We start from the raw sequence: 17,619 nt of genomic DNA, 5'->3' as shown, positions 1-17,619 counted from the left end.
GTTGTATGTTACACCAAGGATTTTGGATGTGTGTGTGTGTGTGGTAGGGGAGTGTTGTTTATAGTGAGGTGTGGGATGTGACTGTGTTCTGCTGTCCAGTTTGTGAGAAGAGTCACTGTAGATTTGGCTGGGGCTATTTTGAAGGGTTATACAGTGGTACTTTCAGGTGTCTTTCATTATACTGTAATTGGCTGGGAAGATTACATGGGGAAGCAGGCAAAGAAGACCACCACTATATGGCAAAGTTTATTTCCATTGTGTCTATCCATACAATTAATATTAAAATATTAACATTACTGTGTAGTCATCATTCTAGAAAAATATCTCATTTCCAAGGCTCCGTTTCGAGAAGATCATGCCACCAAGCCTCCTGCCAGCGCTCTCAAACATCCTGCTCGTTATCACTCTTGTTGGTAGATTATTATTTTTTTTTAATTATTATTATTTTTTTTTTTTGTCAGTAACTAACACCTGTACACTTCTCAATGTAGTATTGTAAAAAATAATACCTAGTGTCATCCAAAGCAGTACAGAATATGTATCTGATTTATATATATATATCATCTTTATATGTCCATATTTATAGGTATGTACACATTCTTAGAAGATATGTTTGACAGTAGAGAGTACAGTAATTCAGCTGTGGCTCCATCACAGACAACACTAGCAGCTGCAATGATGTCTATTTACGTAAGGCACTCAACAGCTTCTAATTTATTACAAAATATAGCACATTTGGGAGAAGTATGGTACAGCAGTCATCATTCTGCCCATTCATAATTGGCAAGAGCAGAGTCAATGCCAGCACCTCTCTGACATTTCAGTGTGTTGGCTGGGTCCTGACATGACAGAGTGACTAGTTCTGTTCATGTGTAAAAATATGGGTGCTCCATGTACATACTGCTCTTATTGTATCTGATAAAATTCTTGTGAGTTTGCAGCTGTGTAAGCAAAGTTCACTAACTTCAGCAATTTCCTGTGCCATCATAAACTACCATCAAACCCTTCAGTGACTCATATTAGCATTGTAATGTCAAGCTACATAAATTCCTATCACCAGTATGTAAACCAGTCAGCTACCCAAACAGAAACCATTCATATTGTATTCTGCATATATGTTCACATGTAAGTCACACAGACACTGCACCATTCTTATCAGAGTATTATGCACATATGCTCAGGTAAGGTGGCTAGGAAATGTGAGGAGCAATCAAATTGAAGGATCTTAGACAATGATAGCCTGCATGAACAAAGGTAAATAAGTATGGCTAATGGAGCATGTGTATGTAAGGAGTACGATGTTAATTGTTAAGGAAATGAGGTGTTGAAAATCAGAAGTTAAAGGAATAAAATAAGCATGGGTGAAAGTAAAGTGTGAGACTGGGCAGGAGTGGGGACCTTGGTGGGCTTGCAGAGGGTAGATGGAGTAGCAGGATGGGTCGCTTTCAACCGGATGCCCTCAGGAGTCTCGCAGTGGGTTTTTCACACGAGGGTACAACTGCAATGTAAAAATACATGTTTAGTAAAAGAACTCAACAATTTAATGGCCCTACACTACATTCACCTTACTACTACATCCTACCCAAACATATCCAGCCCTGTAATTCCAGCTGATGTGACCTGACTGAGAAGAAGCTATGTGCATTCCATAAAATGGTAATTAAGATGGCTAGAAAAAGGGGTTCTAGAATCCCCACTTCTTGTTATTGTTGATATAATATGGTGGAGCAAGGAGCTTCCTAATTCTCCTTTAATTCTTGTCTACTAAGGGATGGATAGGAGGAAACTGAGGGCACATGCCCCCATGGTATTCAAGTTCTCTGAGTTTGAAATTTCACTCATGAGTGTTTTCACACACACACACACACACACACACACACACACACACACACACACACCGCTCGCTGGTGCAGTGGTAACGTTCTCGTTTGCCAACTGGTGGACGGGAGTTCGCGCCTCGCTCAGGTTGCGAAAAGTTTCTCTGACGAAGTGGGTGGTTACTGTCCCCCTGGAGCAAGGGGACGGGTGTGTGCGTGTGTGAAGGTCACAGCCTTGCCCTTAGATCGGACTATATGAGCTCTCAGCTCCCTTCCGGGAGGGTAAAAAGCTGACGATCACGACCATCAGGTGATCCTGACCGACCCGGTGAATTACACACACACACACACACACTGGTATTCAGTTTCAGGTTACAAAATTAAGACTGATGTAAGGTACTGTTGTTAATGTAGCTCAAGTTAGACATGAACCTCATGGACTGCAGGTTGGAGTTGTCCTTTTTCTGCAGTTTGCTGTCCCCAACAATGAAACTGAAAGGTATCTGATACAAGGGATTACCTAAGGATAGATGTGACTTGATTTATTTGAAACTTCATTCACCTCCTCACAGGTAGACCCTCCTTCTTGCTGTTGCTTTGATTGTTGTAAACCCTATCTTCTCAAGCAGTTGTCTGTGTGGCTATATTAGATGAACCTATGCCAATAATAAATCTGTATTTCTTGTACAAGAAATATGAAGAGGACGGATATACCTGATGTACTGATATCCATATTATCATGAGGTATACACTTTCACAAACTTTTCTATAGTATATCAATACTGAAATGATATGCTGTTCTTATGGAGAAATGTATTCATGACTGAAGTATGGCAGGTTTCCAGTTGTCAGAGGGGTGGTAGTATTATCAAGGACTATACTGTATATAATGGTGACCTGTTATGTACTGGAGGTGGAGCTGGAACTAGGTCTATGGCTTGGGTAAGGAGTGGTTGGAGAAAGTTCAGGCAGCTGTTGCCTCTCTTGATACTGAGAGGGCTCCCTCTCTGTGTTAGGGGATCTTTGTATGCAGCATGCATTAGGAGTGTAATGCTGTATGGTATTGAGACCTGGGCAGTAGAGGACAAGGATATTCATAGACTGAAATATACAGAAATGAGAAAGATTAGATGAATGTGTAATGCAACCTTGAATGTGATGCCTCGAGGGGGGGGGGGATGTTATGACTAAAGAGGAGCTGAGAAGAAGGATGGTGGAGTGTATTGGTGTTATGATGAGAAAGGGCAGGATGAGATGGTTCGGGCATGTGAAGAGGATGGAGGATGATGATAACTGGGTGCAGAAAGTGAGAAATGTTGTCAGGGGTAGGGTTGCAAGAAGGGGACTGAAAAAGATCTGGGATGAGGTCATAAGACTGTGATCTCGGGGATATAGCATTCAGTAGGGAGGCTGCCACAGACTGAACTGCATGGAGAGCAGCCAAACAGTGACCAAGGCCAACCCATGCAATCATGTTGGAGCCTTTATAAACGACGAAAGATGGCTGTGGGGGATGGGTGGTGGTGTGGGTTTTCAGTGGAAACCATCATCTCCGAGATACAGCCTCACCAGTCTCTACACCCCAACCCCCCATCATTCAGACCGCCGCCGCTACCACCACCGCCGCCACCACCACCACCACCACCAAAAACAACAACAACAACATGTACATGCATCACCAGACACCACCATTATAATCTAGGTACCATCATACCAAAATACTATCAGCACCCAGACACCACCAACACTCAGGTACCACCATCATCCAGGCACTTCCACCATGATCCAAACACCACCCTCACCCTCAGACCCCCCTTCCCCAACAGACAACATCACCACAACCACTCAAAGACAAACACCTCCACCACCACTGCCTCAGAGATACTACCCCTCCCCCTCCCCAACACTACCACCACCACCCCAAAACACCATTATCCTCAGACTACCACCCAAACCCTAAGCCACTACTACCACCACTCCCAGACAAAACTACCACCACCACCTCCAAGAGAACACTACAGCAACCACTCCCAAGAGAACACTATCGCCACCACCCCCAGACAACACTACAGCCGTCATCCCCCAGACAACACTACTGCCACCACCCCCAGACAACACTACCGCCACCATCCCCAGACAACACTACCGCCACCACCCCCAGATAACATTACCGCATTACCGCCACCACCTCCAGACAACACTACTGCCACCACCCCCGGACAACACTACCGCCAACACCCCCGGACAACACTACCGCCAACACCCCCGGACACCACCACCGCCACCACCCCTGGACAACACCACCGCCACCACCCCCAGACAACACTACCGCCACCCCCCCCAGCCAACACTACTGCCACCACCCCCAGCAACACTACTGCCACCACTCCCAGCAACACTACTGCCACCACCCCCAGCAACACTACTGCCACCACCCCCAGCAACACTACCGCAATCACCCCCAAGAGATCTCAATCGCCACCACCCCCAGACAACACTACTGTCACCACCCCCAGACAACACTACTGCCACCACCCCTAGACAACACTGCCGCCACCACCGCCAGACAACACTACCACCACTGCCCCCAGACAACAATACCACCACCACCCCCAGCAACACTACTGCCACCACCCCCAGACAACACTACTGCACCAGCCCCAGATAACACTACCATCACCACCCCCAGACAACACTATTGCCACCACCCCCAGACAACACTACCATCAGCACCCCCAGACAACACTACTGCCACCACCCCCAGACAACACTACCATCACCACCCCTAGCTGACACTACTGTCACCACCCCCAGCAACACTACCGAAACCACCCCCAAGAGAACCCTGTCACCACCACTCCCAGACAACACTACTGCCACCACCCCCTGACAACACTACCATCACCACCCCCAGCAACACTACCAAAACCACCCCCAAGAGAACCCTGTCGCCACCACTCCCAGACAACACTACTGCCACCACCCCCAGACAACACTGCCGTCACCGCCCCCAGACAACACTACTACCACCACCCCCAGACAACACTATTGCCACCACCCCCAGACAACACTACTGCCACCACCCCCAGACAACACTACTGCCACCACCCCCAGACAACACTACCACTGCCACCACCCCCAGACAACACTACCACTGCCACCACCCCCAGACAACACTACCACTGCCACCACCCCCAGACAACACTACCGCTGCCACTCCCAGACAACACTACCGCTGCCACTCCCAGACAACACTACTATCAGAACCCCCAGACAACACTACTATCACCACCCCCAGACAACACTACTATCACCACCCCCACACAACACTACTATCACCACCCCCACACAACACTACTATCACCACCCCCACACAACACTACTATCACCACCCCCACACAACACTACTATCACCACCCCCACACAACACTACTATCACCACCCCCACACAACACTACTATCACCACCCCCACACAACACTATCATAACCACCCCCAAACAACATTACTGCCACCACTCCCAGACAACACCACTGCCACCACCCCCAGACAACACCACTGCCACCATCCCCTGACAACACTACTGCCACCACCCCTAGACAACACTACCATCACCACAACCCACCCAAACACTACTACTAACAGCACCTCCCAAACACTACCCCCACCACTGACCCCCAAACACCACAACCACCACTGACCCCCAAACACCACCACCACCACCACCACCACTGACCCCCAAACACCACAACCACCACTGACCCCCAAACACCACCACCACCACTGACCCTCAAGCACCACCACCACCATTGGCCCCCAAACACCACCACCACCACCACTGACCCCCAAACACCACCACCACCACTGACCCTCAAACACCACCACCACCAATGACCCTCAAACACCACCACCACCAACCCCCAAACACCACCACCACCAACCCCCAAACACCACCACCAACCCCCAAACACCACCACCACCACCACCACCACCACTGACCCTCAAATACCACCACCACCACCGACCCCCAAATGCCACCACCACCACAGACCCCCCAAACACCACCACCACCACCGACCCCCAAACGCCACCACCACCACCGACCCCCAAACGCCACCACCACCACCGACCCCCAAACCCCACCACCACCACCGACCCCCAAACGCCACCACCACCACTGACCCCCAAACGCCACCACCACCACCGACCCCCAAACGCCACCACCACCACAGACCTTTATCCACCACCACCACCACCGACTCCCAAACACCACCACCACCACCGACTCCCAAACACCACCACCACCACCGACTCCCAAACACCACCACCACCACCGACTCCCAAACACCACCACCACCTCCAACCCCCAAACACCACCACCACCACCACCAACCCCCAAACACCACCACCACCACCACCAACCCCCAAACACCACCACAACCACCACCAACCCCCAAACACCACCACAACCACCACCAACCCCCAAACACCACCACCGACCCCCAAACACCACCAACCCCCAAGCACCACCACCACCACTGACCCTCAAACACCACCACCACCACCATCACCGACCCCCAAACACCACCACCACCATCACCACCGACGCCCAAACACCACCACCACCATCACCACCGACGCCCAAACACCACCACCACCACCGATCCCCAAACACCACCACCACCACCGATCCCCAAACACCACCACCACCGACCCCCAAACACCACCACCACCACCGACCCCCAAACACCACCACCACCACCACCGACCCCCAAACACCACCACCACCACCGACCCCCAAACACCACCACCACCACCGACCCCCAAACACCACCACCACCACTGACCCCCAAACACCACCGGCCCCTAAACGCTGCCACCACCACCACCACCACTGACCCCCAAACACCACCACCACCAAAACTGACCCTTAAACACCACCACCACCAACCCCCAAACACCACCACCACCACCGCCGACCCCCAAACGCCGCCGCCACCGCCGACCCCCAAACGCCGCCGCCACCACCCAGACACTACTGCTACTACCACCACCACCACCACTACCACTACCACCCCGACACTGCTACTACCACCATCACCACCCTGACACAACTACCCCCACCACCACCACCAACCCAACACTATGTCTACTACTACTACTACTTCTACTTTTTTTGTTAAATCACCTCCATCCATTGGAGAATTATATTTTGAAGATCAAAACCAACCTTCCTAATACAGTTTACCATTTGGAGTTGTAATGTGAAGGTTAACACTAACCCTCATATTACAATCCGTTGGCCCCAAGCACACCAATGGCTGTGGTTACCAACCATCTACTATTACTATTATTATTTTATTTTTTATTTATTGATATTACAGTGTAAATAAAGACATTAAACTATTGGAGTCGCTGGTCTATGCGACTCTCGACCACTGTAGCTTCGTAATCCATACCCGCCAGAGAGACAGGCCTGAGGGCTGACGATCTTGTGCCCCTGAGACACAGCAGAGCAGACCTCACGAGGGAGAATGACAGTCGACATCTCATCCAGGCCATAACAGAACTCTGTGGTTGACGTTTCTTCTCAGAAAGAACCTCTGCCAGTCTCGAATAGAATCTCACTGCCTCTGGACCCATCCCACCTGATGTCGTGAACACAAGGGGAGTGAATCGACCGTGGTCCACATGTTGGATCCTTTCTTGATAATTTCTATTTTTTTCTTGTTCATTCCTCTTGTGTGCAGCTTCGAGAGACAGTTCACGATGACATGCTGCCATGGGATCGAATATCCTGATGTTAAAGAAGGCCCTCTGCCCATGTGTCCAGAAACCTCGAGCACTGACATCCACTCTTGCATCATTTGATGTGTTTGCTGTTCTGTGGGTGAAGTGCTCGCCGTCCAGGGGTAGCAGAGCTGGCTCAATCGTGACATAATGGCATATTTCCTGCAGCATTTTGGCAGTGAGGTCGCGTACTTCATCGTGTCGGATGCAAACAAAGCCGCCCTTCTTGCATACCATTGCATGGTTTGCATCAAAGGCAGTGCCACAGGCACAGTGTTGAGGTAGGTTCTCTATTGGCCACCCATATCTCAAGGCTATGGCATCAATAAATTCTTGTTTGTAGAAGAGGAAGCCTTTTGCCTTGAGAGGCAGGGTTGTGAGCCAGTTCGATGCCCCAACCTCCTGTGCAATTTCAACTCTTCTGCACTGGTCTGGTGTTCGATTATGTGCTGCAGCTGGTCTTTTTGTCTTGCTTCACGCTCCTTGCTTATCTGTGTCTTTATGTCTTTCTGCCTTTGGTGGTCGATTTCACTCGTCTCAACCTGGGCGCAGATCTTCTGTGACGGATTCGGTGAGCCTGAGTGAATTTCTGTGCTCATAGCTTGCCACGGCTACTGGATTTATCATGCCAAGGCCTCCCATCCTGGGTGGTAGTGCTAGAAGGTCCCTCTCTTCTGGTGTGGAGATGTGGCCATTGGTTAGAGATGGGAGGGATGAGTCCCTGATTGCATCCTCCAGTGGTTGTAGCAGCAACTCGATGTCTGGTATGGTCCTCACCACGAAGGTCCACTTGTGCTTTACACCATAGGTAAATGCACTGTATGCTGCATGGGGTTCTGTTTTGATGTGGCTGGATAGTGTATGAATTTCTTCTACCCATGTCTTTACCTTATCACTCACATATTTGTCTTTGAATTCCTTAGTTCCAATCACAGCCCCTAGATGCCTCTGACCTTCCTTGGTCACTATCACGTTTGTGCCTCTAAATGCTTCTTGTGCATCTTGATAGTAAGCTGGTTTCACGATCAAGGTGGACTTACTTGCGTTAGGGTAGTAACCTATTTCAGGGCCATGAGATGTTACAAGGTCCCACCATTTCCTCACAAACTCAACCTTGCCAGGACCCGTGAGATCATCTGCATAGGCTACCTGTTTTACGTTGGTGGCCTCGTATTTGATCTGTTGTTGCAGCACTGTCGCCAAAGCGTACATAGCCATGGCAACGGGGTACCCCTGGGTAGTTCCTTCTGTGGACTGGATTACACCAACATCGTAAGCCGCTGTCTTACCCACAATGTAGAGGTCTGCTGGTTCTTTGTAGGTGTTTTCCACATATTGGGCAAATGCTGGGCATTTAACCTTGATGTTGTGCAGCATTGCCTCCCGGTTGATGGAATTAAATGCATTTGAGGCATCAACTAATAATACTGCCTGACTAGTCCTCTTCCCCAAATATTTCCCTCATGGAGTGAACTGCTGCCTCACCTCCTGCCTGCTGGCCTGCACACACCTGGAGGATGCCAACTGCCTGCTTCACATCGTCTTTCACCACCTCCATGATGCATTTTCCTAAAATCCGTCTTAAGACTTCACCCACTCCGATGGGCCTGCACCCAGGATTCTTATCAAGGGGGATTAGTCTGCAAGCCGTCAGTGCTTCGATGTTACTGCACTGACTTGAAGCCAGCTTCCTCGCCAGTGAGGCAATGGTGTTACATAGGTCTGTTGCTGCCTCCCCAAACTTGATGTTACTGAGGATTACTCGCCAAGATTTTGCATCCAGGCCTGATGGTCCTGCCCCTCCCTGTGTGTGCATTGCCTTCCGCCACACCATATCTCCAGTTATCCTGTCATATATGATGGGATTGGGAGGAGTGTAGTTGCCGTCAAGCTTTGACTGGGCACTTGCTTGTCATGCAGTCAGGTGTTTTTCTTTTACTTGTTGCATTGTTTCATCTGTCAGGTGAAGTACAGTACTCCGTTTGGTGATTCAGCTGACAGGGATCTTGTTGCCATCGAGACCTTCCCCTGTCTCATCTTGCTGCCAAAAATCCTTGCAACATCGTTGGTATTCTGATTTCTTCTGCCTCAGTTGTTTATTCTCATCTGCAAGGCCCTCGCTTCCTCAAGTAGGTTGTCGATTTCACCTCTTTTCCATGTTTCAACCCGCCTTTGGATGGCCTTCATATTTTCTGCAATCCCAGCTCTTGGGCGGGTCTTGTTGAGGAAGAGATGCGGTATTACTGCAAGGACCTTAAGAGAGAATGAGGCAATGGGTGAGTTATTGTTGTAGTTGGCTATCAGGCGAGTGATTTCCTTGATCACGTCAGTTGTAGCATTGCATTTGGGAGGTTCAAAAAGGTTACTTGAGGACCATCCAACTATTTCATTATATGTGGTGTTCACCCAGGTTACTGCATTTTCTCGGGATTTGCCCATCCAGTATGTGGGACGACCTTCTCGCACAGACCTTTGAGGCTGTTCTACTTCCTCGTTGTTTGTGTCACTACCGTTCTGAGGACGTATAATACTTGGATGATTCCCTCTTTCATGCACTCCTCTATGGTGGTCTTCACCCTGAGTTTCATTTCTACTATAAACCTCATGATGTTCCTCACCCCCAACTTCACTACTATTCACTTTCCCATGGTGATTTAACCCACCCAGAGCTTCCATATCTCTCGCATCTTGGCATCCATCCCTATCCCTCGCTTCACCATGGGGTCTTTCACCACCAGCAGACATTACCATCGCTACCTGGACATCATCACCCATCTAGACACTATCCACCATCATCTGTCCAGACACTATCACCACCACCACCCACCCTGACACTGTCACACCCCCCAACACCACCACCACCAAAAAACAACACTACCACTTCCAAAAAACAACCAACCACAGACATTACCACCACCACCCCCTGAAAACAATACCACCACCAACCCCAGACAACATTACCACCACTACCCAGACACTACCACCACCATCACCCCCAGACACAATCAACACTACCCAGACACTACCAACACCACCTGCCTGACACTGTAACAACCACTCCCCAGAGTCTGGGGCCCAAACACTACCACCACCACCTCCACACACTACCGTCACCCCCAGACACTACTACCACCACCACCACCACCCTTGACATTGTCACCGCTACTTCTCTAAACACTAGTAAAATGCCTGTCAGCGAAGTACAAGTGAGGCCATTTAAATCATGAGCACTGAAATGTCACTTTACACCCCAAGTATACTGATGGCTATCTACCTACCAAGTTTCATGTCTTTATGACAAACTGTCTGACCTGGGGCCCTCTTTTGAAGATTTTCGACATGCTGCACTTGGCACATGTCACGTGCACCACCAGGGTGTGATGAAACCTGTCGAAAACAAGTCTTGAAGAATGGGGCTATCATATGGTGCAAACCATGAAGTGATTGGCCCTGTGGTTGCTGAGATATAAGCTTGTCAAAAACGTTACGGTCGGGCTGGGCCAGGTTGGGCCACTCATTTGTGAGAAAACGCCACTACTTGAAGAGAGAATCGTGAGAGCAACCACCACCACCACTCCAAATATTGTCAGCACCACCCCAGACATACCACCACCACCACCACCACCCAACACTACCATAAGCACCCTCAGGAGGTGGTAATGGGGATCGTCTGACCAGTGATGGTGATGGGGGATGTCTGAATGCGGCAGGTGATTAGCAGGGGAGTCTGGGTGGTGGACATGGTAGGGGTTCTGAATGATGCCACCAATGGGTGGGTTGAGGGTGTTTGGTAGTAGTATAGGAGGGTGTCTTGAGTGGCTGTGATGGGGCTCTGAGTGGTGAGGTATGGAATGAAGGGATGTCCGAGTAGTGGTGGTGGTGGTGGGTGTCCGAGTGTTGGTGGTACGGGGTACGTGTCTACACAGTGGTAGTGGTGGGGTGAAAGTTGTGGAGGAGGTGCATGTCTGACAGTTCTGGTGGTGGGAGACTAAATGGGAGTGATGTGTCTGAGTGGTGGAGGTGTGGGGGAGGGGATCTGAGTGGTGGGGGTGGTGTCTGAATAGTGATGGTGGCAGTGGTTGTGCCTGGGGTGGTAGTGTCTGGACAGTGGAGATGGTGGTGGTGGTGGTTTCTGAATAAACCTGCACCGACTCAATCTGACTGGAGTGCCTTAATTACCCACTAAACCACCAGGCCATGGTCTGGTTATATGGTTACCACCCAGCATAGTAAATGGTTTCGTGGTGTACAGGTAACCATTTGGCTTGTCACTCAGTGTTGAGTCACCCGTAGACAGAAGAGGAAAGAATGAAGGAAAGAAAGACAGAGAGAAGGAAGGAAGAAAGGAAAGGGCAGGCACCCGAGAGCAGCACTACATTGAGTGAGTGGATGGTGAGTCCCCCCACCAATCACTACTTAATTATTAAGTTGGTAAATACAACCCACAACTTATTGTACAGTTGGCTTTCATGAATAATGTCTAACAGGCTCGTTAAAAATGCCGCTATGAGCAAAAATAGTTCCGAGTCACAATGAACTAAAAGTAAAAGAATTACAGTAATCCCTTGATTATCCACTGTAACTGAGCCATCGGTACATCCACATATGGACAAAATCCGGACATGAAACAATATCCTATCCACCTAAACCTTATCCATACCCAACCTTTACAATACCTCTCCTACTTGTGGCAGTGTTCCACGGTCTTTCAGCTATTTAGGCATCAAAATACACATGGGAATATCCAATATAATGCTAAACACTAAGAAAACAATGAAAAAACAATAAAAATCCAAAAAAATCAACAGTACAGTAAAAGTCCTCTAACCCGGCCACCAATACTCCGAAAATCCCAATACTCTGAAATCGTGAAGGCAAAATTTTTCAAAATTTTCTGGGCTTTTTTTGAAATTTTCTGGGATTTTTCCAATTTTTCTGGGCTTTATCTGGCTTGTCCTTGGGTGTACCTGCCTGCAACTATTCATCTTCACTTCTATGCATTTCTGGTGAGTAAAACAATAACCCATATCATTTTAAATGTTTATTTAATGATCATGTACATATTTCTAGTGATTTCAGAGGTCCCTCCCAATAGTCCGAAAAATCCAATAGTCCAAAAGACCCTCGGTCCCCTGCGATTCAGATTACAGAACTTTTACTGTACTTACCACTCACTGAACTGTGGACAGGCATCGTAACCCACTAGTCTCCAGCTGGTGTACAGCTTAACCCCTAAAATGCGGATCGTCGCATTTGCGACGGTCGGCCCAAAGGGCAGAACGGCGGGTCGTCACGTTTGTGATTTGAGTTAATTTTGAATAACCGCGGGCAAGCAGGCTCAAGCTGGTATTGTCTATCAGTCCCGCCACCCGTGAGCTACTATTAGCACACTTGACCTTTGTACTACTGACCTCGGTTGTTGCCAAGTCTCATTTTTTTTACCCACGGACGCACCGATGCGCGGCCCTCCCTCGTCGTGCGATATGGCAATGCGCGGATGGCTGATACGTGTCAATCTGCGCCGTCATCTCGCAAGCACTTTTTGCTATTGGGAAACGCTTGTTTCCCCAGTTGTCACACTGTCATTTTTTCGCGCAGTTTGCCCCAGAATAGCGTCAGTCCACGCAAATCTGCCACGGTGACACCATGTCAGGCTCTAGCTCTTCTAGTTCCGTGCCTTCTAGCCCTCCGAAAAAGGGTTTTGTTACCTCTACGCCCTTCAAAACTTTACCAGTGACTACCAAGGGGCTAAGTGACTCGGCCATAGCATCAGAACTGTTGAAAGCCTCTATGGACTATGGCAGTGACGTGGGTGTTTTGTCTAGCCTGGCTGAATCCGAGACACAATCGAGTGCTGATTCAGGCCCTGAAGTGATTATTTCTGTGCCGGAGGAAACTGTGACTGTGCCCAGCACCTCAACAGGGAAGGCCCCGGTGAAAAGGGGCCTCGAATAGGGAAAGGGAGAAAAAAGGGAGAGGAGCGGAGACACCAGTGCACAACCATTGTCCACTACGCCACGCCACACCACCGCAAGCCCACCACGTTCTCCCAGCCCTCTTCTCTCGTCCTCCTCGTCTGCTGTCCTGTCTCCTGAGTCATCGGAGTCTCCATCACCACCGAGAAAGGGAAGTAGACGAGCAATGTTACGTATGAGAGGTTATCGTAGGCCTAGTGTTCGTGTCAGTAAAGTTAAGTCCCCTAGGCTAACTCCCACTAGGCAACTCAGGAGTCACGCCACCACGGGTGACCTTGACCCAAGCGATAATGTCCCTCCCACCACCACCACCACCACAACACCAACACGGCCTGGGATAGCCTCTCCCTTACCTACTATTGCCCAGCCTGCCTCACCCACTCCCACACGACCTGCCTCACCCCCCGCCGCCCCAAGCACCTCCCAGCCTAGGCAGGGAACTTTAGATGCTTTCGTGTGGTCAGAGGGATCAGATTTTGTGCCTGAAGATCTGCCCTTTGACGAAAGTGAGTGTGGACTTCAGGCTGACTTCCCTGTGGACGACGATGGTGAATGTGTTGACTACCTGTTGGCCTTCCTTGACGACGAGGTTATGGAGCACATCTGTACCGAGACAAACAGGTACGAGGGGCAATGTGCGCCAGTTCGCGAAGGAGAAGGTGAGGCTGCGACGCCATCCACGTCGCGGATGGCATCATGGGTGCCTTTGACGATCCGCGAGCTTTTTGTATTTATTGGCTTGATGTTGCTTATGCCGCACAACTGGAAGCATAAGTTGGAAGAGTACTGGGGTTCCGACGAGCTGTGCCCAACACCCATATTCAATAAATACATGAGCCGCGATCGTTTTAGGCAGCTGATGACTTATCTTCACTTCGCGAATAATGATGAGCCTTCCCAAACTGACCCATTATGGAAAGTGAGGGGAATCCTGAACATGATCAAAGATAAGTTTACGAGGTTCTTGCGCCCTTTCAAGAAAGTCGTGACTGACGAGTCTTTGGTATTGTTCAGGGGCCGTCTTCGGTTCGTCCAGTACATTCCAAGCAAACGCCACCGCTTTGGAATCAAGTTTTTCGTGCTGTGCGACTGCAAGACGGGGTTCATCCTTGACTTCGTCATCTACACCGCCAGCAATGTCAACTTGGATAAGACTGACCCCCTTGGATTCTCTGGTTCTGTGGTGAAAGTGCTTTTGGAAAAGTACTTTGGCGAGAATCATGTCCTGTATACGGACAATTACTATACAGCTCCAAAACTCGCCAAGTACCTTTCTGAACACGGCGTCGGCTCCTGTGGCACTGTCAGAAGTAACAGGGCACATTACCCTGCCTTCCCAGAGGCTGAAAAGTCAAAGCGGGAGACGTGCACCTGAAGAAATCTGACAAGATGCTTGCGATCAGGTGGCATGATAAGAGAGTCGTGAACATGCTCACCACAGTACACAAGGGTGAAATGCTGGCAACAGGGAAGGTCGACAGAAGGACTGGCGAGCCTGTGATGAAGCCTGATGCTGTCATTGACTATAATGTCAATATGCGGCTGGTGGACAAGTCGGATATGATGATTGGAGAGATTGACTGTCTGAGGAAAAATCGTCGTTGGTATAGGAAGGTGTTCTTGCACTTGATTGACATGTGCATGTTGAACGCCTTCATCCTGTATAAAATCAAGAACAGGAAGCCAGCCAACTACTCTCTCAGAAGATTCTCCAAGACTTGTGTCTACCAGCTGCTTCAGCGTTACGGCCAGGTGCTTTCTACAGGTCCCAAACGCCACCCTCACACACCTCCAGACCGCCTACAGCGTATGGCCTACCTTCAGCGACACCACCTGGAGCCACTGCCAGCCACTGCAAAGAGGGGGAAAGCACTGAGGAGGTGTCGTGTGTGCAGCCACACTACCAGGCAGGAAAGAACTTTTAGGCGCACCTCCTTGCAGTGCAAAGAGTGCAAAGTTCCCCTCTGTGCTTACCCGTGTTTTTTAGACTACCACAGCCTAAGTAGATTTTGAAAATAAGGGTAAAAATATTGGGAAAAATACTGAGAGTGACAGTGATAATATTGTTTAGTTTTCTTTTACGTGCTGACAGTGACAGCCTGATGAGTGTAAATTAGTGTATGTACTGTACTTGTAAAAGCACTGACAGTTACAGTGTTTTTTGTTGTAAATAATTGTACATAGTAATCATATAAGTATTGCGAGTGACAGTCACTCCAGTGTAAAAAGATAAAAGCATATTTTCCTATTCTATGTTCTGAAAGTGAAAGTTTTTTGTGTATAAAATATTATTTTTATAACACTGGACAGTGACACTGATGAATAAGGCAAAAAAAAAAACAGATACAGTGAAAGTGAGCGATAGAAATGAAGTGCGAGTGGCCGACAGGAGCGAGAATAAAGTGCCTGCCGTAAGGCTGAATAAACTCACGCCGCGGTGGTCTTCCTCAGTCCCAATCCACAATACTGGCAGTGACATTGATTTTTATGGCCGTAATAGTGACAGGCAAACGTTTGCGAAGTCCTATGATGGAAAAAAAAAGGAGTATACGTGTTTTTTGCCGAGAAAAGGCAAATGTGACAATATTGACGGGAAGATCGCCACCGCGCTGCATGTCGGCCGTGCGCTCCGTCCATTTTAGCCTTATTTTCAGTTCTTACTTACAAATACGGATTCCAAACAACCTGTACGTTGTTGTATAAAGTGTACTGTGACAGATTGAGGCTGTGGTAGAAAGAAAACCGGGTTTCTGGAGGTGTGAGAGTGAAGACTTTGTTACCCAACTTTGCAAGGCTTCACAAGTCCTTTGGTAGTCAACGAAGGCTCAACATGTGGCTCAGGAGATAGCTGAATGTAAGTAATATATGCCATAAAAATTTTAATGCTCTAGGGTTAATCTATGATTTTTGGCAAATATTTTTCCACAGGTACTCAGACCCCGCTACAACCCCGCCACAGGGGGGGGATCGCGCGTACACAGCCGCGTTTTAAGGGTTAACAAATGTCAAACACCTCCTCCTCCTCCATCTGCTGGAGATGGGTGATAAGTGGGGACACGCAGCTAAGTGATGGAGGCCTACCCACCTCAGGAGACGCTGAAGACGGCTGCAAGCTCACGTCTGATGATGACTCAACGGCTGTCGATGTGCTTTATTGTGGGTCCAAGAGTGAAGACTGGGGACAAGGTGGTGGTGGTGGGGAGAACAGGCTCGCACATGTAGCGGTTGCAAGCTTGAAAAATGAGCCAATCCTGGTCTGATGATAGGTGCAACAATTCTGACTGAGGATGAGAGCGTCTCTGACTGCCCGCAGATCCAATGCCAGCTTCAGTGGCATCAACTCCCTGTCGCAAAGGGGTGCTCGGCATATTTGAGCATCTCCTCTATGCCAGCACATGATGCACCAAGACAAGAGCGTGATGAAATAGCAGGGTGCTCAGAGTCAGGGTCCTCATCCTCATCACTGTCCTCTGTCGGCCCTGCAGAGACAGCAGTGGCGATCTCCTCATCAGACGTCTACCAGGATTGCTACTGTAGTCGTCCAACCACTCCCTCAAATGGTCAATGTCCACATCCTCACCTGCTGTACGTAAATGAAGGCGGATATCATCCACATCAAATCCCTCAAAGTGTGCGAGACCTCATATCCCTAAAGGAGATGAGACCAACCACATTGATGGAGATGCCTTCCAAGCATTCACCCAGCTGAACACCGCAGACTTGATGTTGTAATGGTGAGGATTTTCCAAGATCCGCTCCCCACTTGTGCCGACCCCTTGCTCGTCCTCTAGCACCACCATCACCTCCTCGAGGAACTTCTAACAGTACAGTCTCTTCGCTGCCACGATAACACCTTGGTCCATTGATTGAATGAGAGCAGTCGTATTAGGTGGCAGAAACATGAACCTGATACCTCCACTATCAGCAACCAGTTCCTTCTTGGATCGATGTGCAGGGGCACTGTCGAGGATCAGGAGTGCCTTCATCTGGTTGCGAGGGATACTAAGTTCATCTGAAAATGGATAACCTCCTTGACAA

The 17,619-nt window shown here is 49.2% G+C and overlaps 1 protein-coding gene across 5 annotated transcripts in view; it reads right to left on the bottom strand.

Moving 5' to 3' along the window:
* Window positions 1–249: 249 nt before the first annotated feature.
* ASPP (Ankyrin-repeat, SH3-domain, and Proline-rich-region containing Protein) overlaps window positions 250–17,619 on the bottom strand; it is a 558,597-nt gene continuing 541,227 nt past the window's right edge. For all 5 annotated transcript variants that reach the window (XM_080276580.1, XM_080276579.1, XM_080276582.1 and 2 more), the window contains one exon: window positions 250–1,498. In XM_080276580.1, coding sequence (XP_080132706.1) covers window positions 1,460–1,498 — 39 coding nt within the window. In that variant the 3' untranslated portion in view covers window positions 250–1,459. The remainder of the gene's footprint in view (window positions 1,499–17,619) is intronic.

Source organism: Coenobita brevimanus, chromosome 65 (genome assembly GCF_032717465.1).
Source record: "Coenobita brevimanus isolate Jiangsu-jjx chromosome 65, ASM3271746v2, whole genome shotgun sequence".
Taxonomy (NCBI): domain Eukaryota; kingdom Metazoa; phylum Arthropoda; class Malacostraca; order Decapoda; family Coenobitidae; genus Coenobita; species Coenobita brevimanus.
The sequence above is the reverse complement of the archived record's forward strand: the minus strand, read 5'-3'. Positions and strand labels throughout refer to the sequence as shown.